Raw genomic sequence first — 25,507 nt, 5'->3', positions numbered from 1 at the left:
GTAATACCTTAATGATTTCTGATACGTAGCCCAAACCAAACAATATGCAGCTGTTTATAAGTATTTGCAAAAGAGAAAATAAAAGGTCTAAAAATGGAACTTTTGCAAGAGGCTCATCACCCCTCTATGCCTGGCAATTTCATCAGTACAAATTTCTTACATGTCTCCTTGAAAAATATCTTAATGGATCAAGAATATAATACAATATAACATGGGTTTCTTTATTTAGATAAATGTACCCGAGTTCACTACCATTTGCCATATAGATGGCAAGTTTTATCTGGTACTGTGTGGAAAGACATGGACAATATGAAGAAAATTGAAAAAGGTTTCTGTGACCCACGCAATGAAAGGTATAAATATAGTAATAATTTGTTCTTACATTAACATGTTCTTGTTTGACTTAAATTGTATTGATGCTACTTGCTACTTTCCTCTACTTTAAATATTTTAATGCATGTTTAACTGATTTTTTAAATAGTTTGCCTATTATTGTAATATGTCGAAGTGATATGAAACATTTTAATATAGGCTTCCTGTGTAAATTAGAGGTGTGTTGGAGGAGGTTCAAATCAGTTTTGACTCCTGATGAAATTCCTTGAGATATCCATCCAGTTTTCTTGCCAACATTTTTGAGAGTGGTTTGCCATCACCACCTTCCTAGGTTATTCAACTGGCATAAATCTCACAATCAAAATCCTGTGATGGCAAATCTATAGCACTCATGCCAGAGGTGGCACGCAGAGCCTTCTGTGGGCATGTGCACCATCGCCAGCTGCTCCATGGTGGGTTCCTCCCGGTTTGGCCCGGTTCGACCGAGCCGGTGGCGGTGACGATATGACGTCACCGAACCGGTTTTCTTTGTTCAGGAGCTGGGCCCTCCCACCCCCGCGCCATATTCTTACCTTTTATTTGCCCGCCCCCAATCTATTCGCTGCCTCCCGAGTCCCAGCTGATCGGCTAGAAGGAAAAAAACTGTTTAAACTCTTGCCGCGGGGCTTCAAAGGGCCACCCTACAGCTGATCAGTGTTAAAAGGCAGTGTAGTGGTAGACCAGTGCTCTCGAAAAACAAATGGGTAGACCGGAATGCTCCAAAAACAAATGGGTAGACCGGTGCCTCCAAAAATAAATAGGTAGACCGGAACGCTCCAAGAACAAATGGGTAGACCGGTACAGCTCTGCAAGCAGTTAAAAGCCTGGTAGACCAGTACCTCTGCTAAATCCTAAAGAATTGTCACATGACCATCAAACCACGCCCACAAAATAAGCTACGCCCACAGAACCGGTAGTAAAAAAATTTAGAACCCACCCCTGAGCTGCTCTTTTGGTTTCTGGCGCACACATGCGTGCCGTCCAGCTGGTCTTCATAGGCGCCAGAGTGCCTGAAAACGGCCCGAAAAATGGCCAAAACACAGGCCATTTTTTGGGCCATTTTCAGGCCTTTTTGGCAGTTTTTTGGGGGTTTTTTGAACCAAAATGTGCATGGCAGCCAGCTGGTTTTGGGTTTTCGGTGCTCCAGTGTGCGTGCGCATGCTAGAAACCCGAAGACTAACTGGCTGCCGCACACATGCGCCCTGGCCAGCTGGTCTTTGGGTTTCCTGCACTCTGGCATGCATGCGCACACACATGCACGCACGTTCCACTTTGGGCACTCGGTGCTGAAAAGGTTTGCCGTCACTGATCAAAATGTGTGCAATTCTTGATACTTCCAATCATACATAAATCCCATATTGCATTACTCTGTTTCTGGATTTACATTTACTAAATACACAGTAATCAGGTACAGATAGGAAGTGAGTGAGAAAAGCTAAATCTTTCCTCTCAAGCTTCTTTGTTTGCAAAATGTTTCTCTTTAGTAGAGTTTTTCTTCTCAGACACTCAGGAATATATTAAAGAAGAATGGGGGGGGGGAAGGTAAGGGAATGGTTTATCTCATTCCATATGCAGATCCTAATCTGGATTGGGCTGCTATATATTTATTGCAAGCAGAATCTGAAAGTGGATTACGTGCTTCATATAATGCAACATTCATAGTCATATAAGTTAAACTTAAGATTTTGATGAAGTCAGTACAAAACAGTATAGAATTCCTTTGGCCCCAATTTAGTCTTGAGTTTTATCAAGGAGAATTTCTCCTTTCTCCTCCTTTGAGTTTGCAAAGATGAGAAGAATGGAAGAGGAGATTTTCAAATATTTGGTTTTAAATACAAGATAAGTAATAATAGAGTATTTATCATTAACCTGGTTCTATCCAAGGTTTGAGAGTCTTAGCACATAAAGCTGTACTAATGAAATGCAATGTAAGTTATAAATATAAAAATGGTACAAGTCCTTTCAGTTGCTTGTTGCTTAAGTATCATAGAAATGGTCTCTTTTATGACTACAGATTGAATTTTTTATGCTTCTGGATTTCTCCTTTAGCATCTCTATTTTTGAAAGTTATCCATCTTTATCCTAGATTTCATTTCTTAGATTTAGTTTTGGGATAAATAGATGGATAGATAGGTAGGCAGGTAGGTAGGTAGGTAGATAGGTAAATAGGTAGGTAGGTAGGTAGATAGATAGGTAGATAGGTAGATAGGTAGATAGATAGGGATGGATGGATGGGTAGGTAGGTAGATAGGGATGGATGGATGGATGGATGGATGGACGGACGGACGGACGGACGGACAGACAGACAGACAGACAGGACAGAGAGAGACAGAGACAAAGAGAAAAGAAACCATAGTCTTATCTCCCCCTCCCCCATCTAGGCCATCCTGAACTGTGGCACTCAGCATTGGGTATTAATGAACGCTGATGTGTCACCGAAAATGTTGTGGTATGTTACTTTTGACAGGCATGTCATAGTTTACCATCACTGAAATAGGCTAGAACAAGTTTTTTTTTATAAATATATATATATCTTTTTAAAATCCCATTGTCCATAGTGTATTCCATTTGGGAGGACCAGAGCAGGCATCCTTCAGCCAATTCAATTTCTCCAGTATGACATGGGGCTCTACTAAAATTAGAAGGCTTTCCACTCCATCATCTGTGACCAAGCCTCCACACTATATTCTTACAACAGATTGGATCTGGTACTGGAAAGACGAATACAATCTATGGAAAGAATACGGAAAGCAAGTAAGCCTTACTAACATTGAAATCATGTTGTCATCTTCTTCATGCTGTACAGCAGGTTTCTCAACCTTAACAACTTTAAGATGAATGGACTTCAGTAGTTTCCCAGCCAGCCAGAGAAGCACAGCTGCATAGTATCCTAATGACTTTGGTACCTTTAATAACTTTGATATTTTTGATAATTTTGATATTGTTCTTGGCTCAGTGGCTAAGACGCTGAGCTTGTCGATCGAAAGATCGGCAGTTCAGTGGTTCGAATCCCTAGTGCCGCATAACGGGGTGAGCTCCCGTTACTTGTCCCAGGTTCTGCCAACCTAGCAGTTCGAAAGCACGTAAAAAAATGCAAGTAGAAAAATAGGGACCACTTTTGGTGGGAAGGTAACAGTGTTCCGTGCGCCTTTGGCATTTAGTCATGCCCACGGAGAAATCTTCGGGCAATGCTGGCTCTTCGGCTTTGAAATGGAGATGAGCACCGCCCCCTAGAGTCGGGAACGACTAGCACATATGTGCGAGGGGAACCTTTACCTTTTACCTTTAATAAAAATCCAGCTTCCTCTTTTACTACTAAATTAATGCAACATATAAACCATAAAACGTGTCCTCCATAAAACATGTCAGAATAGGTCTGTGTAAGAGCAGTACCTAGATTAGTTACAGGTAGGCCTTGACTTACTACCCAACCATTCATTTAGTGGCCATTCAAAGTTATAACACAGTGGAAAAAGTTACCTATGACTGGTCCTCACGCTTAAAATTATCGCAGTGTCTCCATTATCATTTGATGATAATTTGGGAATTTGGCAACTGGCATGGAGTTAGGTTAGTTGCAGCTTTCTGGCCACCATTTGTGACCTTCTCTGCTGACTTCCAATAAGCAAAGTCAATGGGGGCAACTGGTTTGCTAAACAACCATGCTATTCACTTAATAATTGTGGTGATTTGCTTAACAATCGTGGCAAAAAAAGGTCATAAAATCAGGTGCAACTCATTAAAAACAGCTGCCTTGCTTAGCAATGGAAATTCTAACCAGTATTGGAAAAACTTTGTTACCTAAACAGAGAAGCAGTGAAATTAAGAAACAGCAGTACAAATTAGAAACTTTAATAACAAGAGCAAAAAAAAAATCAATATCAAAAGTTTTGTTTTAAGCATCAAACAATTAAAAGGGTGTTGGAAAGATGAGGGAACACACTTCAACACTCATAATCTGCAGTGAGGCAACCAATAAAAATTAAACTCTATCACAGGTGGGCATTTACTGCAAGAGGTGACACGCTGAGTTTAATTTCATCTTACAGTAAATATTTTTATAAATGATGGGTATCAGGAAAGCCTGATGGTACAAATGGTATGCAATATTTGGGGCATAATATTTGATGTTTCAGCATCAGAAGAAAGGCCATCATATGCAGAGGTGTTATTCAGCAGGTTCTGACCAGTTCTGGAGAACCGGTAGCGGAAATTTTGAGTAGTTCGGAGAACTGGTAAATACCACCTCTGACTAGCCCTGCCCCCATCTATTCTCTGCCTCCCGAGTCCCAGCTGATTGGGAGGAAATGGGGATTTTGCAGTAACCTTCCCCTGGAGTGGGGAAGGAATGGAGATTTTACAGTATCCTTCCCCTGCCACGCCCACCAAGCCAGGCCCACAGAACCGGTAGTAAAAAGAATTGAATCCCACCACTGAGCATGTATAATTAAAACATGCTGGCTGATCCATGCGAAAATAGATATGGATCCAAAATCCCTGGCTGTTAAGTTTTAGTCTGGACAATGCTGGAAATAAATGGATAGCTGGGGAAACTGCTTCCCAGAAACTGCTTCTCATTTGTTAATCATTCTTGTTTATTGAAGCCAGAATGAAGGCTCAACCACTTCTAATTAGGAGACAGGGTTTTAAGATTTCTTCCTGCTCCACGGGGAAGATTTTCTGTCCAGTGTCGTAGCTCTCTGTTCTTTCATGGAGGAAGGATTGAAGGTTCAGGAAGAGTAAATTTCACCTCCAGCATTGAGAAGAAAATGGGGCAACCTTTTGCACTGACAATTGGTTACAATAGAGAAGTAATGCTGGGGCTAAGCAGCAAATACATTATGCAGACTGACAGGTTTTTTTCTTTTTTTGTTTGTTTTTTTAATTTGATTTATATGCCGCCCTTTTCCGGAGACTCAGGGCGGCTTACAATGCGTTAAGCAATAGCCTTCATACTTTTGTATATTTTTACAAAGTCAGCTTATTGCCCCCACAAACTGGGTCCTCAATTTACCTACCTTAGAAAGGATGGAAGGCTGAGTCAACCTTGAGCCTGGCAAGATTCGAACTTACTAATTGCAGACAGCTGGAGTTAAATTACAATGCATTAGTCTGCTGAGCTATCCAGGCTCCTTGGTTGGTTTAGATTCTCCTCCAGGAACAATAAGAGGCATCTTAAGCTGGCTACCCTCATATGTGTCACTTCCCATCTTCATAGTTACCGGTATATCATGGCCCCCTTCTTTCCAAAGTTACCCTTTCCAATTGTCAAAACCCATAAATCACAGGTTCTTTTTTCCCCCTGTTTTCGACAAAAAGTTCATAAAGGGTTTCCAGTCACTTATGAATCCAATTGCTGTCTTTTTCCTAATTAAATAAGTCAGTTTTGCCATTTCTGCAAATTCTTATCGTTTTCACCACAATTCCTCCATTGTGTGTATTGTCGGTATTCTTTCAATCTTTGTGCATATAATATCACAGTAGTTACCATATACAAAAAAACAATCTTTCAAAACACTTCTCGAATTGTCTATCCATTAGTCACAGATTACCCCCCCCCCCCGGTTTCATTTGAACCGAAAAAGTTTTTATATTAATAAAGTTGATAAAGTTGTTTGAAACCCAAATATTCTGGCTTTTTTTTTTTTTTTACAACTCTACCAAGTACGATAAAATGACCCTTCACGTTTTCAGCATTTCCAACATAAATTTGAATCGGCTTTAAACAATCTAGAAATAGATAACTCGTTCCTAATTCTTAAGGAAGTCCTTTTTTAAAAAACAAAATTCAAAGAACCTAGATTTCTCTGGAGTGATGTGCAAATGCTTGTGTTTGGTTCTGTGGTATCAGGATGATGATCATACTGCTGCTACTGTGACCAGCTTTGACTTGGAGAAAGCCTACCAGTCTGAAGCATTTACGACCCTCAAGTTCTCGGCTGGGACCCAGAATTATGAGATTGATTTTAAAGGTGTGTTTTCCCTCTTGTATCAGATGAGTTGTTTGGAAATAGCACCAGATAAAAATCCATGTTGATCTGCCTTGGCCATAACATTTGGTTCCTTTAGCCTAATATTGTCTATTAGGAAGAAAGGTCCATCTGATTAGAAATCAAGCAAGCAGATTTTGTATTAATAAACTTGGATATAATTTAGTTATCCTGGTTCTTGAAATTGTTTCCTCAATGCCCTTTTCATGGTCTTAAGGATACCTAATATCATTATTATACATCACAAAAACAAACAAACAAGCCAACCCTTCAGACTCCCTTGTTTTATACAGATATTGCGGCAGTGGCTGTCCTGAGCTTCAAACAAGTAATTATAAATTGCTCCATTAGCAACAGCAGTTAGGCTTATACACCGCACCATAGTGCTTTACGCAATGGGTGGTTCACAAAGTCAACATTATTTGCATATTGCCCCTAACAATTTGGGTTCTCATTTTACCAACCTCGGAAGGATGGAAAGCTGAGTCAACCTTGAATCCTGTCAGGATTGAACTCCAGGCTGTTGGCAAAATTAGCCTGCAATACTACATTCAAAGACTGTGCCACCAGAGATCCTTACTCATTACCCGCAAAGATATGTTCAAATTGTCCCCAGTTTGGTTGTAAAATTGAGTAGGATTACATAGTGATAGAAAGCAATTTGTCTTCAAATCAAATTGTCTTCACAAAGGTGCTGTGATTGAATGACTATGCACCTGGCTTAAACATAGCTGTTTAAGGTGGTTAAAGCTGTTACGTAAAGTCCCCCCAAAAACCCCTCTCTTTTACATCAGTGTGAATTGCTGGTGAATCATACATCTCTATTAATCAGGTCCAACTGATTTTGATCATCTTCTAGGCCCAATTTCATGGATAATATCATCTGAGTTTGTAGTTTCCTAAGCAAAGGAGTTCTGAGGGTCTCTGCTTGAGTGACCTTGCTTGACAAATAACTTTGATCTTTAAAGCATTAATATAATTTGGAATCAGGGTTGTATAAGAAAGAGAATAAGTCAGCTTGGATCCTTTGATGTCTTGGTTAATAAAAGATTTTTTGAATATAGTAAGGAGTTTTGAGATAAGCAGGTAAGGCTAGGTCACCTTGACTTTCCGCTTGATTTTAAGGATAGATTTTTATTTACACCAATTTTCAATTAAACATCAAATTGGAAACTTGGTAAGTCAGATCAGTGGGCAGAAGGGGGTTTAACATGCCTTAGATAAAGATAAGCAATATTTGGGGCCAGAAGCACATTTGATATTTTGTAGGCAGAAGGATGCCTACAAAACGTGCAACATGTAAGAGTTTCAAGAGAAGCTGGAGAACAAAAAAGGGGCTCTTTGAAAGCTTGATGTCAGTGGTTTAGAAAAAGGTAGTCATAGCCCCTCTTGCATTGCTCTTATCTGGTCTAGATAAGGGCGAGCTTTGTTCTGCCTAGTGTTTCACCTTCTTAGAATCCAGCTAGGATCCTAGACAGATTTTGTTTTCATTCTTAAGGCACAAATTCAATGTTTTGAGAGATGTTTATGTGGGCATTTTTCAGCCATGAAACAGAAAAACCTCAAATATCACACAGAAAGAAATGTTTGTAGACGGCCTAGGTTTGTGTCTACGGAAGACGTGGAGAAAAAGAAAAGCAGGTTGGTGACTAGTTTTTGTGTGGGTGTGTGGGGTGTGTGTGTGTGACCTCATAATTTGGTTCGTAATTTGGAAAGTAATGTATGTGCTTCTGTATGTGTCTAGATCTCTAGAACATTATGTTTTTCCTTGGGTTTCCATTAGTCCAGAGTAGTACATTTTACAGACCATCCTGATTGATTTCCCCAATCTGGTTCCTCCCAAGATACTGGTCTAACACCAGTAAAATTCCTAGCAAGTTGTCAATTCTGCAGAAATGGGAGGCCAGAAGTTTGAGGAAAGCCAGTTTAAGCCAAGAAGAAAGAACAGAAATGACTATTATGACATATCCACTATCTGCATGGCCTGAAGAGAATGCTAGTGCAGAACTCAAAGTTCAAGAATAGATAATGAGGTGCACTGGAATTCAAGGATAATCACAGGATTGTTTTGTTTTTTAAAGTTCTTTCTAAATGACAGCCATGATGGTGTGGTCAGATTTTCGCCTGTTTTCTTAATGTGCATTTTAGGTGGGGATAAAACTTAAGTGCTCTCAATATAGACCAAGAATAAGAAAAGAAGTTCACTCACACATCACTCAAAGTATTGCTGGTTACTTCAATTTCCCCTCCTTCATTCTTGCTCCAAAGTCACATTCCGAATCAGAATTCCTTGACTTTACTTGATGAATATTTTTTTTTCTTTGCATTATATAAAAGAGAATGTTGATTAATTTTGCAATCTCTTTATTTACAAGCAAAACAGAGCAATCAAAGGGAAGCGCTACAAACATTCCACCTCACTGGGACCAGACAGCTTTACCTGAACTGGGATATAAGGTAGGTTTTACTAAATTAGTAGATGGTTCTATATTCCCAGTACAGTCATTCAACTCGGAATGTTTGGCAGGTTCTGCTTTTATAGCCCATCATTATTCTGATTTTATTAATCCTTTATTTTGAATGTTTTGTTTGAATTCTTTAATGCATGTTTTGAGGAAGTAAGGTTTTTATTCTACCTCTTTCTCTGTATGAGGGTGTTATCAGAGAGTGTACTCTAATAAAATTTAAATTAACAATCCAGTAAACACCAGCAATGGAAAATTTCATATCAGCCACAAAACTCATATCCAGTAATGTGAATAAGGATGAGTTTGCGCCTTCAATTAACTCTTCTTCTGCCCTCTCAATCTCTATAAAATAAAGAGTAATGTAGCTTGATGATAAGTAGGTTACAGAAACAAGGAATGAAATTGGTGGCTAAGGTCAGAATTACGCTGTGCTGGAAAGACTGAGGCTAAAGGCTTCTTCATATGGGAAGGATGCCTACAGAGTGATTTGAGGCCACCCTACTTGATTTCTGGCCTAATCTATATCATGGGGTTGATGTTGGATTGAAACTGAAGTGAGAATCCTATATAAGGCAATTAACCATGAAATAAGTAACTGCAATGATACCTTTCTCAGAGCAAGTTGGCCTGCTAAGCCTGAGGAAAGAGAGAACGAAGGCCGCCTCCTACTGATTTGGCAGTCACAGAGGTGGGCATTTTCTGTGGGAGCTTCCTTCCATCCTTTTGAATGTCATAGACCCCAAAGTAAATTAGCCCCATTTTTAAGCCTACTAAAGACTTTTTAAAAGTTTTTGTTGCTTCAGAGGGCCTTCAGAAATTGAATGTGTTGGCGCTGAGGAAGCTGTTTCATCTAAAGTTGTTATATTTCATGTACCGTACTTTTTGGAGTATAAGACACATTTCCCTCCCCCCCTAAAAGAGGGTGGAAATGTTTGTGCGTCTTATACACCGAATACAGCAATTTTTGGCCTCCTTAACCCCTCCCCCAGTGTGCCCCATTTTCACCAAAAAGGGGCACACAGAGGGTTTGGGAGGCTGCAGAGTGCTCCTGGGGGCCAGGTAGGGCAAAAACCGGACACACGGAGGTCAAAAACTATTTTTTTTTCTTGTTTTCCTCTTTGAAATCTTGGTGTGTCTTTACTCCGGTGCGTCTTATAGTCTGAAAAATACGGTAGTCTTTTTAAATATTTTAGCAGCAGGACACATCATATGTTTTTTCTGTATTTCACACTGTATATTGCTTAGAGTCACCCAGACTGAAGTGGTATAACATAAATCTTATGAGTAAAATAAAAGTTCCTATTTTTCAAAATGACCTGTTGGGAATCAGACACTGGGAGAACTCAGAATAGGCCCAAGCTGGATCAGATGTTGTTCTACAACTTCATTTAGGTAGGGCAGTTGCTAAACTTGTTAGAACTTGTTTTTCTTCTAGGTAGTCACTAGGCAGAGAGAGGAAATTCAATTCTCAGAGAGTTCAGATCTTTTAACTTCTTGAACCAGAGAGACATTATCCTCTTGCTATTTGAAGTGCTATTCAGCATCAGGATTAAATGTGGACACTGATTTAAACATAGCATTGTGAGAGGAATATGCAGGAGGATGGCTCATTGTCTTAGGTCTGTGATGGCGAACCTATGGCACGCATGCCACAGGTGGCACACAGATCCCTCTTTGCAGGCAAGCGAGCCATTGGCCCAGCTCAGTTCCACCGCACATGCGCCAGGGGTGGGTTCTACTTATTTATTTAATTTATTTATTTATTCATTTTATTATTCATATTTCTATACCGCCCACTCTCCGAGGACTCTGGGCTGCTTACACCAAAGACAGTATACTAAAATAGCATATTGCCCCCAACAATCTGGGTCCTCATTTTACCCACCTCGGAAGGATGGAAGGCTGAGTCAACCTTGAGCCGGTGAGATTTGATCCGCTCATCTGCTGAACTAGCAGTCAGCTGAAGTAGCTGCCGTACTGCACTCTAACCACTGCGCCACCTCGGCTCACCTACTTACCTTTACTACCTGCTCGCAATGGGGCCATGCGTGCATGCACATTTCTGTACATGCGCAGAAGCTTCTCCGCATGCTCAGATCATTATTTATGATGTCCAGGCGGGTAGGCGGAGCCTCCCGCCAATTTTACTACTGGTTCTATAGAACATGGCAGAACTGGGAGCAACCCACCACTGGCATGTGCATGTGACTCCTGCCGGCCAGCTGGTTTTCGGGTCTCTGCCATGCACGGTGGGGACAGGGCGCATGTGGGGGGGTCGCACATGCATGTGCGGGGTGTGTGTCATGCATGCATTACATTATGGGTGCGCACACACGTGCTTTCAGCACACGAGAAAAAGGTTAGCCATCACTGTCCTGGCTTGATCATCCTTGGCAAGTATACTCAGAGTATGAAGATGATTCAACACATAGATCTAAGTCTTCCTCCTCTCATCTTCCCTAATCAGTGAACGCCCAATGATTCTGTGACTTGGTTTTGCTTGATTATCAGAGCAGATAACTTTCATTTTGAATTTTACGGCGTATATTAAATTTCCCTCCCATTTTTACAACCCATGTTTATACCCTTTTCCCCCCCTTTGCAGCTGATCAATCTCCTTCCATCCTCCAGCGAGTACGTAAAAGTCCAGACTAACTTTCAGCGCACGCTGCCCAGGGTCACAATATCGGCCATCAAAAGAATCCAGAATGCGTCTCTTTGGGAAGTTTTTCAGTGGTACGTGCAAACCGGCTCCATGTTGTCATTGTCTTCTCTGAAATTGATTTTTTTCAAAAGCTTCGTGTTTCTGTTGCATAGCAGAATGCTGGATTAAAGGAGAATTTCTGAATTTCTCACTGCTGTTTAAATTCAAAGTACTGAGGGTTGATCATGGTTGTATTGTCATACCAAGGAGCAGAGAATTTAACTCTTTCTTACTCTTTGGGGACTACTCTCTGATGGTCACATAGCTAATTATATGATTGAAAGCTTCTGTCTTCATGTATAGAGGTTATCTCCAGTTCCTGGAATGTGTAAACAGAGTTCTTTTTTGTGGCAAAATGTTCATTTTGTTTGTCATATCTTATCCCCGGTAGTGTGAAAACTTTCCTTTATCATAGTGCAAATGTTGCTTATTGGACCAAGTAGAAAATCCATTTGCTAGCTGTAACATGAAAATTATCATGCTTGAGGAAGACTTGGGGGTGTTAACTTAGAACAATGTTTCACAGTCTTGGCAATGTTCAGATGCCTAGACTTTTAACTCCCAGAAAATTGTGGGAGTTAAAGAACTAAAGAAGCTTCTTGGATGACAAGCGAAGTATCTTCAAAGACAAAACCCAAGAAAGTCCATTTGCTTTTTGAAAAGCACCTTTGGGATGTGGATGATAGACATGACGGAGTTAAAGTTCACACATCTGGAGTTGAAAAACACTGACTTAGATTAAGGAGCACAATTCATGGGACTACTACATGTTGCAAGTAGAGAGAAAAAGAGCTCTGTAGTCAGAGAAGGAGTCTGCGGGATACATATTGAAGACTCGAAGGGGAAGAAGTTTTTCTTTTAAAGACATTTTTCTGAACAATGAAAATATTTCTAAAACCTCTCTTTGTAAATGATGTTGTCAGGGTTCCAAGTAACACCCCCAATGAAAGAAGACTCCGAGGCTTGAATTTCCTCAAAGTTCCATTTTATTGAAGATATCATATTGGCACATCTGGGAAAACCCGAATCTGAAAGCTTCCAGGTTTTCCGCACCCAAAAGAAAGTTCAAGTCCCTGCCCAGAACCCACATGTCCATCACATGATCCAATCAGGCCCCATCCAAAACTTAAGATACCTCCCAGTCCCCTCATGGCAGCTGCAGGGCACTGTGGCCTTGACTCTCTGAGAAAAGAATGTTATTTTGACTATACTCTATACAATCCCCCCTCTCATTTTCCCACAGTAGAAAATGTGGCAGGCCTGAAGGCCCAACTGTAAAAGATGGCTTCCAGGTCTGACAGATGTATAAAGGAGGTATGATGTGAAGAAAGCAAGCCTGGGTTCGGAAACACCCCAAATAAGAAACCAAGCTAACATATAAAAATATTTGATTCAACTTCAGTTTTCAGAATTTTATGGAAACAATAATCACTGAGAAAATAAAAAACTGTACATTCTGAGTTTTGATGTCTCCCTTGCACCCTTTTCTGTTTGATACATTGGAAAACAAACGCTAGAATACATGGCTTTCTTTATTTTACCAAAGCATGATGAACTACTATTCCCTCCCCACAACAACATTTCATGGAAATAGCATCTTTGTGGATCTTTCTAGTCCCAATAAAAAGCTGCTCTGTTCTTGCTGTCACACCATCTGTCTATAGCCGTGATGGCGAACCTATTTCATGCGTGCCCAAAGTGGCACACGGAACCATGTCGCCTGGCATGCATGGCATCGCCCGTTCCTCTTTCAGGTTTCTGGCGTGCATGAGCGCGCGACAATCAGCTGGCCTTTTTGCATGTGGCAGTGCTAGAAACTAGATGAGCTAGTCTTCCATTTTCTTGTGTGAACGTGCACGCCAGCCAGCTGATCGTTGCATGCGCATGTGTGCCAAAAACCCGGAAGAGCAATTGGCTGAAACCGGAAGTTCAGTAGCTAAAACCAGAAGTTCATTTTCGGGCGGGTGCATGCGCCCTGGGCAGCTCCCCTTCTGGGTTGCAGCCCAGGCACACGTGCTCCCTTTTTGGCACTCAGTGCTAAAAAGGTTCGCCATCCCTGGTCTATAGGTAGGAAAAAGGTATTGCAGAGTGGCCCAGAAGTTCTTGTTGATTTGTTAGGCAGATTGTCTTGATCTCTCTCTATACCTGTTTATAGACAGATATAAATTTATATATGTTTATATGTTAGCTTGGTTTCTGATTTGTTTCCAAATCCAGGAGTCCAAAGAGAATGAAACATTTTTCATAGTGGAAGGGAAAATCGAAAGGTGAAGACTAGTGCCAAGGAGAAGTCATTTCAAAAAGATGAGCAAGACATTGAAACAGCAGTTTTTCCACTGCAGATTTTTTTTATCCCCTCTTAACTCTGTAATTTTGGGGCAACTAATCAAGGGGGCAAGAATTAAATCATGAAAAATTATGAAGATATATGAAAGTATATGTACTGTATTTGCCGAATCTTTTTCTTCCCTGTTGGGTTGTAGTAAAATACATTTGATTTACTAGTTTGACATCTCTAATTTGTCTTTTGATCATGATTAGACAATATATTTTTAAAAAGTGAAAAAGCTTCCAGAATTAGCTGAACTTTTAGCACCTAAAAACTAGTAGATACTAGGTTGGATCCACATTCTCCCAATCTCTTGAGTATTAGCTTTGATTAGCCTCAGCAAGCATGGCTCATCTCTTTGGGTGGGGTTCAAATACATTTGGCTAGCAAAATGTTGGAGAAAGCTAAGTCTAACTAATGGAAGATGATCAGAATAAGCAAAATAGAAAACTCTTACTCTTTTCATTAATTTAGCTGCTGACATCTGAATTCTAAAGACCACGTGTCCTGAGACATTCCAAGCTACAGAGGCCACCACAGAGGACAAGAACCCAGCTTCTTCTCTTATGGAGTCTACCATCCATTAGTGTTCATCCCTAGAACAGGACATCATTAATGTTTTGACCTAGGCTTCCCAAAAGCACGAAGCCAATTCTCGTCCCAATAAAACCCCTTTTATTTAATTTAAAGGGAATTCCTTTCCAGCAAAGTCCCGGCCAACAGTCTTTCAAGAGATTTCACAACTATAGACTTTTATCAGGCTTGGAGAGCTGCCAGGCCGATATCTTCCAAACGCCACTCTGTAACAGACAATACTTGGCAAGAAGTTAGGAACAGATCTTTACTCTAATGAATTGAACTAATTGTCTCCTGCAAACTCCCCTCCCCTTTCACTCCTCTTTATTCCCTATGGGAGGGGCTGTTCACCATCCACCTGTGCCTTTACTCCTGAGTCGACCCTTGTTCCTTAGCTGTCCCCCTCTCCTGGCAGCTCTGCACATGCACACACTGGGAACAGGCTCCAGCTGTTCTTCTACCCCACTGATGTCTGACTCCGAAGGCAGCTGACAACGGTCAGACGGCCCTGACCCCATCTCTGCCTCCGACGCAGAGCACTCATCAGAGCCTTCCCCAGACTCCAGGACTGGCCCATGTTCCTCCCCAACCTCCTCACTGTCTGAGTCTGCCGCTAGCCACTGGTAGGTCACAACAATTAACTGCAATATTTCTCAACCTCTGCAACTTTAAGATGTGTGAATTTCAGTTCCAAGAATTCCCTAGCCAGCTGTGCTGACTGGGGAATTCTGAGAGTTGAAGTTCAGGTATCTTAAAAAGGTGCTGAGGTTGAGAAATACTGATTAAGAGAGTTCAATATCTGGGTAGGATTCTTAGCATCAGGTATCCCCTTTTTTCCTATTTTATTTTCCCATGATTGTGTTTGTGCCATATTCTTTTTCATGTTTATAGGCAGAAAGAACAAATGAAGAAGGCAAATGGGGGAAAGGATGTAGATGAAAGGCTTCTGTTTCATGGAACAAGTAAAAACCATGTTGATGCCATCTGCCAGCAGAATTTTGATTGGAGGATCTGTGGTGTTCATGGTACAGCTTATGGCAAAGGTAACTTCTATGGTGTTTTGGGCGTAATAATTTAATTGAAGTTGATACACTTCCTATATTTCTGTACCATTTATTTGGACTCGGGCGTTAGCAAAAGTGAATGGGAAACTCTGACCATCCAGATATTGTTGAATTGGGTTCTAGTATCTGTCTTCAATGACTTATTGGCTAGAAATAATGGATGTTGACATTAACATATCTGAAGGGCATCTGGTTAAAAAAAGATGTAGTATTTAGCAGAAAAAACTCCTCTGCCCTAGATATAGTATGCGCAAAACTTCAAAGGTATGGAAGGTTCAGTTCCTCCTTTGGATTATGCTGATCCAGCTGTTCTGGGGCTAGCCTGGTCCTGCTTGAAGACCATAAATGATTTCCAAATTTTAATATTAATTTATTTGCTGCATTTATATCATGGTATCCAGAAGGTTAGGCTGGCCACATCATCTTTTTCTCCAGTTTTATCCTCACCAAGGTGGATGGAGCTGAGATGTAGCGACTGGTCCAAACCAGTATGGATTTGAATGTTGGTCTTCCCAATCCTTGTTTGGCATTAAAACCACTAAATACACTACAATTTTGTTGAATTTGTAGTGTGGTCTCTTTTTCCTTATGTCTTTCTTCTTTATAGGAAGTTACTTTGCAAGGGATGCTGCATATTCTGATAACTACAGCGGAGTAAGTTCTTCTATCAAGACCATGTTTCTCGCCAAAGTATTGGTGGGAGATTTTACAACTGGCAACTCTTCCTATCTCCGCCCCCCTGCCAAAAATAACCAGAGCAGTCTTTTCTATAACAGCTGTGTGAACAGTCTCCTGAATCCATCCATTTTTGTCATTTTTGAGAAGCACCAGATTTATCCAGAATACCTCATTGAATACAAAAATTAAATTTGTGAGTAGACCGTGTATTGCTGTTTAACACACTGCTAAATGAGCTACTTTCTGGATGGCCATTGAAGACCTTAGCCTGTCACGTTAGCAATATCAGCATTTTGTTGAGTGAATTTTAAACAAGTTTTTAATAGATTAAAAAGATGTCCTTTCTCTTCCCCTTCCCTCTGCAATTGGGCATCATAAATGTAAAAAGCAGACTTAATTTTTACTGTCGAAGCTCAATAGATCTATGAATGTTAAGTGCTTTTTTTTAAGAAGAGACATTATTGCTTTCTCAAGGAGTAATTTTTGCTTCGATTATACTTGTTCTGATATAGCTATATGTCATGTAAAATCCAAGATGGTGCTTTTGTATTCAATGGGGCAATTTAATCAGTGGAATCATCAATGACTTATTGACTAGATTTTCTTAGAAGAGCAACACACATAATGCTTAGCCTTAAAAAATATCCCCCACCCCACCCCTTTGCATTAATTGCGACATTATAGGTCTGCAGTGGTTTGAAAAGCTGCTTTGGGACAGGCGTGTATATATATATACACCCCGTAGGTACATAAGGCAGTGTATTATGAATATGTGCCTTATTCTCAGAGATGTGGTGTGCTCACTCATACTTGTTCAGAAACAATTTTACAATCTTAGATCTGAAGCATTAATATCTCTAAATACCAGATAATATTACGAGCCCACATGAAGCACTGATTTTAGTAATTTCTAATGTTCTATTTGAAACAGTTCTATTGTTTTTTGCAGATTTTAATATTTAGTATTAATACAATCTCTTTCAATGCTGTTCCATCTTTCCAAGGGCATAAGGGTGGAGAAAACCTTCAGATCAATGACCTTTGTCTGCATCTTGACACTCCATATGAACCACATAAATCTGTCATTTAGATTCTAAAAATAAATACTTTTTTACGTCTTTTTGTAGTATCTTTTTTTAAACTTGTATATGACTGCAGAATACTCACTCAACATGGAATTCCAGAATTATAGCCCTAAACAGCTGTAAAACATCAGGTTGAGGAATGCTATTGTAGCGTTTTTCTCTGCTTTACTTTGCTAACTCTTGTGCTTCCTCTTTGAAACAGTGATATGTATATCACTGTATATCATTGTATATAATGATACAAAAAAAATTATCCTTGCATCTCCTGTCACTAGGGTCTAACTTTTTTAAATTTTTAGATTTTGGATATAAAACATGTGTTGGGAATATGGCTTAAGAACCAGCCGTCTGCTTAAATAAACTTTAGCAAAAGAAGCCTTGTTTGGTTGTATTAGATAATATCATTTTGTTGCATCTCAATGGATATATAGTTGCCTGTGGTGACTTAATCGTGTGCTATTGAAATTTCAAGATACAACCCTTTCGTGACAATATGATGAATGTAGTTGAATGGGTCCTGTACCGAGTTTCGCAGGTCTGTAATGAAACTCTTGGAAGCAAACCATATCTAGCTACAGCTGTAAAACTCTTTATGGTTTTTGTGCTTCAGATAGATATCTGATTTTACCTTGAGGAACCATTCTTTCCAACATAGCTGCTTTCCCTGAGTGTAACTTATGGGTTGATGCTATAAAGTTTACATGTATTTAAGTTGGCTTTATTGTTTGCTGAAAATCTCAAGATAGATGCCTTATAACAAATAATATAAAGAAATTACTATCTGTGATTTAAAAGCCACCAAGGGGTTTTTAAGAAAGTTTTAATGGTTATGTATGTTGGAAGTTTCAACACTGTACCAAATCAGGGTGGGCTCATTTTGAAAGTGAAGTCTGAGAATCTTAATAGCTGTAGTAGACTGCAGACCCAGGAAATTTTGCAGATAAATAAGAGTGTTATGAGGTAACAACACTAGTAAGTACACTGATTTACACTACAGAATGCAGGTAGCTGGCCTGTAGGGCTATTTGTTCCTAGGGATGGAATTTTTTTAATCAGTATACAGATTATAACTGTAATAAAGCAAGTTTACAAGTGGTTTTAGAATCCTTTTATTTTCTACATGTGAAATAAATACAGGCAGTTCTCAATTTATAACCATTTGTTTAGTGACTGTTCATAGAGTTATAACAGCATTGAAAAAAAGTGACTTACGATCAGTGCTCACACTTACAAACCATCACAGCATCCCCCACAGTCATGTAATCAAAATTCAGACAATTGGCAACCAATAGATACAGTATCCTGGGGTCATGTGATTGGCTTCTGCCATTCACCAAGCTGGCTTTCAACAAGCAAAGTCAATGGGGGGTGGGGGGACCTATTTTGCCCAATTGCTGTAAGGATTCACTTAACAATTACATTGACTTACTGACCTGTGGCAAAAAAGGTCATAAAATGGACCAAGATTCACTTAATAACTGCCTTGCTTAGCAGTGGAAATTCTGGCCCCAAATGTGGTTGTAAGTTGAGGACTATCTATATATTCATAGGAATTAAACTATACATATAAGGTCTAACATTTAACAATCAACAAGAATAGTTTAGAAAAGTTTCCATACAAAACACATTCTTTAAGATGATAAAAGCAGTTTTCTTTTTTTTAAAACGAGGGTCCCTAACCCCCAGTCCATGGACAGGCATTGGTCCACAGCAGTGGTGAAATCTGATTTTTTTTACTACCGGTTCTGTGGGCGTGGTGTGGCTTGGTGGGCGTGGCAGGGGAAGGATACTGCAAAATCCCCATTTCCTCCCCACTCCTGGGGGGAGGATATTGGAAAATCTCCATTCCCACCCCACTGTGGGGCCAACCAGAGGTGGTACTTGCCGGTTCTCTGAACTACTCAAAATTTCTACTACCAGTTCTCCAGAACTTGTCAGAACCTGCTAGATTTCACCCCTGGTCCGCGGCATTCCAGCAAACTTGCGAAGCCCATCCGCGAGATGCAGGCAGCACGTAAAACCATGCCTTTCTGGTCTGTGGAAAAACCTTTCTCCATGGAACCGGTGCCCAAAAAGTTGGGGGCCGCTGCTTTAAAAACCAACGATTTTCAGCTGATATAAAATATGAATTCCTTGGAACAATTTTTTAAGAACATGTTATATAAATAACTGCAGTGCATTTTATTTCTAGTTCTCACTGTTATTATGAATTGCCATTAACCAAGCCAGAGGGTGAAAAAGGTTATAAGCTATCAAGTGGATAGAGAACTGGATTGGAGAGGACTGTTTGGAAGAAAGGGCAAAACACTTAAGTTCCAGATTGTCAGTTAACACCTTGGGCTGCAGAATTGCCCAGGTAAATCTTAGACAGGAGAGGAACAACAAGAGAAAATAGAGGCTAAGCTGATGACTGACCAATTATAACAGCCTGAATTTTTAAAAAATTAAAAAATATATATTTTTTAACAACAGCTAAAACAGTTTATTTTATGAGCATCCTGCTTTCATTATTAGCAAATATCCCCTCCACACAGCATATCTCCACAAAACATATGCTTTCAAAGCTTAGATGCATATCAGGCACTAAAGGTTAAGTTTGCAAGCGCAGAAGTTTAACAGTCTTTGGAATTTAGCATTATAAGTTGACTAAGGCTAGAAGGCAGACTGAGATTTGGTGCCTTTAACAGGTTTTTCCATGTTACAAATAGGTTCTCAGTATGAGGAAAGCCAAAGCTTCCGAAAAAGGAATGGGAGGATGCGACTATCTTAACGAGGAACAATCTTGATGAAGACACCATCCCGTGGTCCTAGTGTGCTGTGTGATTTGACCTGCAAAGGGATCTGGGAAGAGGGTGAAGAAACAAAATGCAAAGCAAGTTAAGAAGCACCAGTAATACAGGAAAGGGAATGGTCTATACTCATGAACCTATAGCACACGTGGTGGAGGTGGCACGCAGCACCCTCTCTGATGGCATGCAAGCCGTTGCCCCAGTTCAACTCCACCACACATGCATGTGTACCTCCCGCTGGCCAACTGGTCTTCGGTTCTCTGCTGCGCATGCGCAGGGAGGGAAGTGTCCGGGGGGAGACGCACACATGAAAGGGGGGGCAAGGTGCATATGGGGGTGCATGGGGATGGGGCGCATGCGGGGGGGCACACACATGCATGGGTGGCAGGGAGCGTGCAAGGGGGCAGAACTGGGAGCGGGGGCATGCAGGGGCCGTACACGCATTGCATTTGGGGGGTTCGGGCATGTGCGCATTTGCTCACGCACGCGCACAGCATTTTCAAATTTGAAAATGCTGAAAAAAGGGCTCTTGATCCTTCCATATAATGGATTTTAAAAAAAAAAGGAGCAATTCTGTACTATCTACTCCACAAATTGTGTAATTTGCACCTTAGAATTAACAGTCTGAATCCAGGTATCAGCTTCATTTCAACAAAATGATTTAGGCAGGAGAAAATAAATAAGAGGCTCATTGGTTGGGTTCACACAACGGAGGTTTTGGGCCCTCCCACAAAAAGGCTGCCATACAAAGTTCCCATACTCCAGGAGGCAAAGAAAATGCTGAATTGCAACTACCCACTGTTTTTATTTTCTAACAATGGCCTGTAACATCTAGAGCAGGAATGGGCAACTGTGGCACCTTTACGACCTGTGAACTTCAACTCCCAAATTCCTGAACCAACTATGTTGAAGTTTACAGGTGTAAAGAATTCTTAGTTATTCACTCCTGGTCTATAGACTCTTATTGGAAACATAAGAGGTACTTGAAGCAGCATCCAACATATGGGGCCACCAAGGCTTCCTGCTTGATATATATACCTGAAGCTCATATTTTGCTTTGTGTTCATTGTGTTCATATATATTCCCCATTCCTCCACTGGAGGGAGAATGTCATGGCTGCCTTTCCAGAGGAAGCTGTGAAGGAACTGACATCACAAACAATTGCCACTCTAGGATGCTGTGCTCGCTCTCCTTAACGGCCCAGGCATTCCACAGATATGCTGGAACAAACAGACACACACCAAAGGTGTCTTACCCCCACAGTATTTGTTTCCAGATGGTAAGTCATCTGCACACCAAATTTGGTTGAAATTGGTCGAGGCATTCCAGAGTTATGCTAGAACATACATACATGCAACCTTTTTTATATAGATAGAAAAGATGTATGTATGTATGTATGTATGTATAAAATGAACACAAAGCAAAAGATGAGCTTCAAGTATATATATCAAGCAGGAAGCCTTGGTGGCCCCATATGTTGGATGCTGTGTTGGGGATTCAGGGGAAATAGTTATAGGTCTATGCATTCATACCGAAGAGAAATGAAAAGCAATTCTTCCCCCACCCTCTAGTTTGCCTTTTTTCTTTTTTGTTACCATCTTCTCCAAGAAGTAAAAACAGGCACAAACCTGGGTCTCAGGGCAGGTTTTGAACATGAACCTTTGCAAAATTCTTAACAGTGCAATTTTTATTGTCATCAAGGCCAACTTCATGCCAATGCAGCCACGAGGACCTGCCCCAAAGGGCAGATAAGCAAAGGGATGTTGCTGCTGCATAGCCTCAGCCGTGAATCTGCGAGGAAAATCAAAATATAAATCTGTGGGCAAGAAAATATTGCATTTTCCATTTTAAAACGTTGGGTAGGCATCAAATGGCTTGCTCAATGATTAAGATATAGTCCTATTTATATATAGGTAGTTCATGACTTACAATCATTCATTTAGTGACCATTTGAAATTATAATGGTACTTGTAAATGACTTGGAATTGGTCACATTGCGCTTATGACCATCGCACCATCCCCATGGTCACATGATCAAAATTTGGGAACTTGGCAATTGGCATATACTTATGATGGTTGCAGCGTTCCAGGGTCATGTGATCGCCATTTGGGTATCTTTCCAGAGGCTTCCAACAAGCAAAGTCAATGGGGGGGGAGCCATTTAATGACCGCGCAGTTCATTTAATTGCAGTAGTCCGCTTAAGAGCCATAGCAACAACAACAACAAAAACGGTCATAAAACTGGGTGTGATTTACTTAACAACTGCCTAGCTTAGCATCAGAAATTCTGCTCCCAACTGCGGTGGGACCGGTTGAGGAGTAGCTATATCGTGTTCTGTGGGAGGGTACGCATTTTGCAATATGCGTAATTGTGCCTCCCAGTTCTTTCTTTCTTTCTTTCTTTCTTTCTTTCTTTCTTTCTTTCTTTCTTTCTTTCTTTCTTTCTTTCTTTATTTATTTATTTATTTATTTATTTATTATTCAAATTTCTATACCGCCCTTCTCCTTTCGGACTCAGGGCGGTGAACAGCCAAAATAAAACATTTATACATAAAGTACGATTAAAAATAGATTTAAAATAATTAAATTTGGCCCATAGTTTAAAATTTATCAATTTAAAATCCATATCAAAATTTAAAATCAACCATAAAATCATAAAATCAAGAGAGACCGGCTAACTGAAAGAGATGAGTTTTTAGGGCCTGACGAAAAGTCCGGAGGTCGGAGATCACTCGTATCTCTGGGGGTAGATTGTTCCAAAGGGTAGGTGCCACCACAGAGAAGGCTCTCCTCCTGGGAGTTGCCAGCCGGCATTGTCTAGCCGAGGGCACCCTGAGGAGGCCCTCTCTGTGGGAGCGAACTGGCCGGTGGGAGGCTATTGGTGGCAGAAGGCGGTCCCATAAGTACCCTGGCACTAAGCCATGGAGCGCTTTAAAGGTGATCACCAACACCTTGAAGTGCACCTGGAAGTCCACCGGAAGCCAATGCAGCTCGTGCAGGAGAGGAGTCACATGGGAGCGCCCCATCGCTCCCATAATCCCCCGTGCAGCCGCATTCTGCACCAGTTGGAGCCTCCGGGTATACCCCAAGGGGAGCCCCATGTAGAGAGCGTTACAATAGTCAGACGAGAGGTGACGAGTGCTTGAGTGACGGTGCGTAGGGGGTCCCGATCCAGAAAGGGGCGCAACTGGTGTATCAGGCGAACCTGATAAAAAGCCCCCCTGGCCACGGCGGTCATATGCCCTTCCAAAGACAGCCGTGCATCCAGGAGGACGGCCAAGTTGCGGGCCCTTTCCGTGGGGGCCAGTGATTCGCCCCCAATAACCAGCAATGGCGTCAGCTGGCTATACCGGGACGCCGGCAGCCACAGCCACTCGGTCTTGGAAGGGTTGAGTCGAAGCCTGTTTCTCCCCATCCAGACCCGCACGGCCTCCAGGCACTGGGACATCACTTCCAAGGCATCGTTGGGATGGTCTGGGGTGGAGATGTACAGCTGAGTATCATCAGCGTACTGATGGAACTCCACCCCAAAACCACGGATGATCTCACCCAGTGGCTTCACATAAATGTTGAACAGGAGGGGCGAGAGGACCGACCCTTGTGGCACCCCACAAACAAGGCGCCTCGGGGTCGACCGCTGCCCCGTCAACACGGATTGCGACCGGTCGGAGAGATAGGAGGAGAACCACCGCAAAATGGTGCCCCCCACTCCCAGTCCCTCCAGCCGGCGCAACATGATACCATGGTCGATGGTATCAAAAGCCGCTGAGAGGTCTAACAGGACCAGGATAGAGGAATAACCCCTATCCCGAGCCCTCCAGAGATCATCCACCAATGCGACCAATGCCGTTTCTGTGCTGTACCCAGGTCTGAAGCCGAACTGGAGCGGATCCAAATAGACAGCTTCATCCAGGTACTGTGGAAGCTGTCGCGCCACCACACTCTCAACAACCTTCGCAATAAAGCGAAGGTTGGAGACTGGATGATAGTTAGCCAAAACAGCCGGATCCAGGGATGGCTTCTTGAGGAGAGGCCTCACCACCACCTCTTTCAAGGCAGCCGGCAGGACACCCTCACTCAAAGAAGCGTTGATAATTCCCTGGAGCCAGCCTCGTGCAACCTCCCGGGAAGCCAGCACCAACCAGGAGGGACACGGGTCCAATAAACATGTGGCGTTCAGCCGTCCCAAGATCCTGTCCACGTCTTCGGGAGCCACAGGATCGAACTCCTCCCAGATACTCTCAAGGCCTGCCTCAGTCATCTCGTCTGAACTAACCCAGTCAGCAGCCAAGTCTTCCCGAATCTGAGTTATTTTATCATCCAGATACTGTACAAAATCCTCAGCTCGGCCCTGCAAGGGGTCCTCCCGCGCTCCCAGATGGAGAAGGGAGCGGGTCACCCTGAACAGGGCAGCTGGGCGGTTATCTGATGATGCGATAAGAGTGGCAAAATAGCTAGATTTCGCCACTTTTATCGCCACTAGGTAGGTCTTAATATGAGACCTTACCAGTGTCAAGTCGGATTCGGAACGGCTGGCCCTCCAACCGCTCTCTAGGCGTCTTTTCCGGCACTTCATCTCTCTCAGTTCCTTGTTGTTGTTGTTATCTGCACAATAAATGATATTAAGATTTGGCAGTTTTAACATTGTGATTTGAACAATAAGCCCATGTACCTCTCAGGAATAAACTTTTCAGGTTCTGGCCAGAACTCTGGCTTATAATGGAGGTGTCCAACAGCAATTTCTATGATAGCGCCAGCCGGGATTTGCTGCTGCAGCACCGAACAGTCTTTGGCTGCTTCCCGGGTAAACCTAGAGGAACAAAGATTGCACATTGCAGAAATAAGAAAGGAAAAACATAGCAATTGAAGCACTTGAAGAGGCCTTCATTTGTAAGCCTAGGCCAGTGATGGCTAACCTTTTCCAGACCGAGAGCCCAAAGTGCGCCCGAACCCCCAAAATGCAATGCATGCGGTCCACATGCATGCGACCCACCCTCTATGCATGCACATGCAACCCACGCGTATGCAGCCCATTCCCTGCGCATGCGTGCACGGCCCCCACATGCACCCTGCACATGCGTGCATTGCCCCTCACCCCCCCCCACCCATGCGTGGCAGAGACCCGAAGACCAGCTGGCTGGGCAGGAGCTGCATGCACATACACAGCAGAGCTGAACTGGGGTGACGGCTTGCGTGCCATCAGAGAGGGCACTGCATGCCACCTCTGGCACATGTGCCGTAGGTTTGGCATCACGGCCTAGGCTGTTATATAAGTAGGAAAAGTATTATTAGAATCATTGCAAAGAAAATTGAGTGAAGACAGCAGGATGGGAGCTGATGAAATTGAATATTTTGCTACTCTTTAAAATCTGGTCCTAGGCTTCTACTTTAATTTTAGGAAAAACTGAAATACCTTTTTTTTCACTTGGATTGAGACATTCCCACATAGCAA

At 41.8% G+C, this 25,507-nt stretch overlaps 2 protein-coding genes across 8 annotated transcripts in view; one reads left to right on the top strand and one right to left on the bottom strand.

Annotated features, from left to right (window-relative positions):
• The window catches only part of LOC117655649 (protein mono-ADP-ribosyltransferase PARP12-like), a 31,687-nt gene extending 11,581 nt beyond the window's left edge, over positions 1 to 20,106 (top strand). Inside the window, exons 5-12 of one of the 2 annotated variants that reach the window (XM_087873774.1) lie at positions 230 to 353; positions 2,931 to 3,126; positions 6,224 to 6,344; positions 7,907 to 8,003; positions 8,738 to 8,819; positions 11,436 to 11,566; positions 15,331 to 15,482; positions 19,975 to 20,106. In XM_087873774.1, the coding sequence (XP_087729900.1) occupies positions 230 to 353; positions 2,931 to 3,126; positions 6,224 to 6,344; positions 7,907 to 8,003; positions 8,738 to 8,819; positions 11,436 to 11,566; positions 15,331 to 15,482; positions 19,975 to 20,036 (965 nt within the window). In that variant the 3' untranslated portion in view covers positions 20,037 to 20,106. Of the gene's footprint in view, positions 1 to 229; positions 354 to 2,930; positions 3,127 to 6,223; positions 6,345 to 7,906; positions 8,004 to 8,737; positions 8,820 to 11,435; positions 11,567 to 15,330; positions 15,483 to 16,110; positions 17,642 to 19,974 lie in introns of those variants that run through there. The other variant, XM_060694525.2, reaches the window with a different exon arrangement.
• The window catches only part of TBXAS1 (thromboxane A synthase 1), a 275,226-nt gene continuing 268,078 nt past the window's right edge, over positions 18,360 to 25,507 (bottom strand). For all 6 annotated transcript variants that reach the window (XM_034403670.3, XM_087873777.1, XM_034403666.3 and 3 more), the window contains 3 exons: positions 24,728 to 24,865; positions 21,684 to 21,846; positions 18,360 to 20,107 (listed from right to left, as the gene is read on the bottom strand). In XM_034403670.3, the coding sequence (XP_034259561.2) occupies positions 20,033 to 20,107; positions 21,684 to 21,846; positions 24,728 to 24,865 (376 nt within the window). In that variant the 3' untranslated portion in view covers positions 18,360 to 20,032. The remainder of the gene's footprint in view (positions 20,108 to 21,683; positions 21,847 to 24,727; positions 24,866 to 25,507) is intronic.

Source organism: Pantherophis guttatus, chromosome 7, assembly GCF_059756535.1.
Source record: "Pantherophis guttatus breed Tessera chromosome 7, ASM5975653v1, whole genome shotgun sequence".
Taxonomy (NCBI): Eukaryota; Metazoa; Chordata; class Lepidosauria; order Squamata; family Colubridae; genus Pantherophis; species Pantherophis guttatus.
Note: the sequence above shows the minus strand (reverse complement) of the source record. Positions and strands in the feature narration are given on the sequence as shown.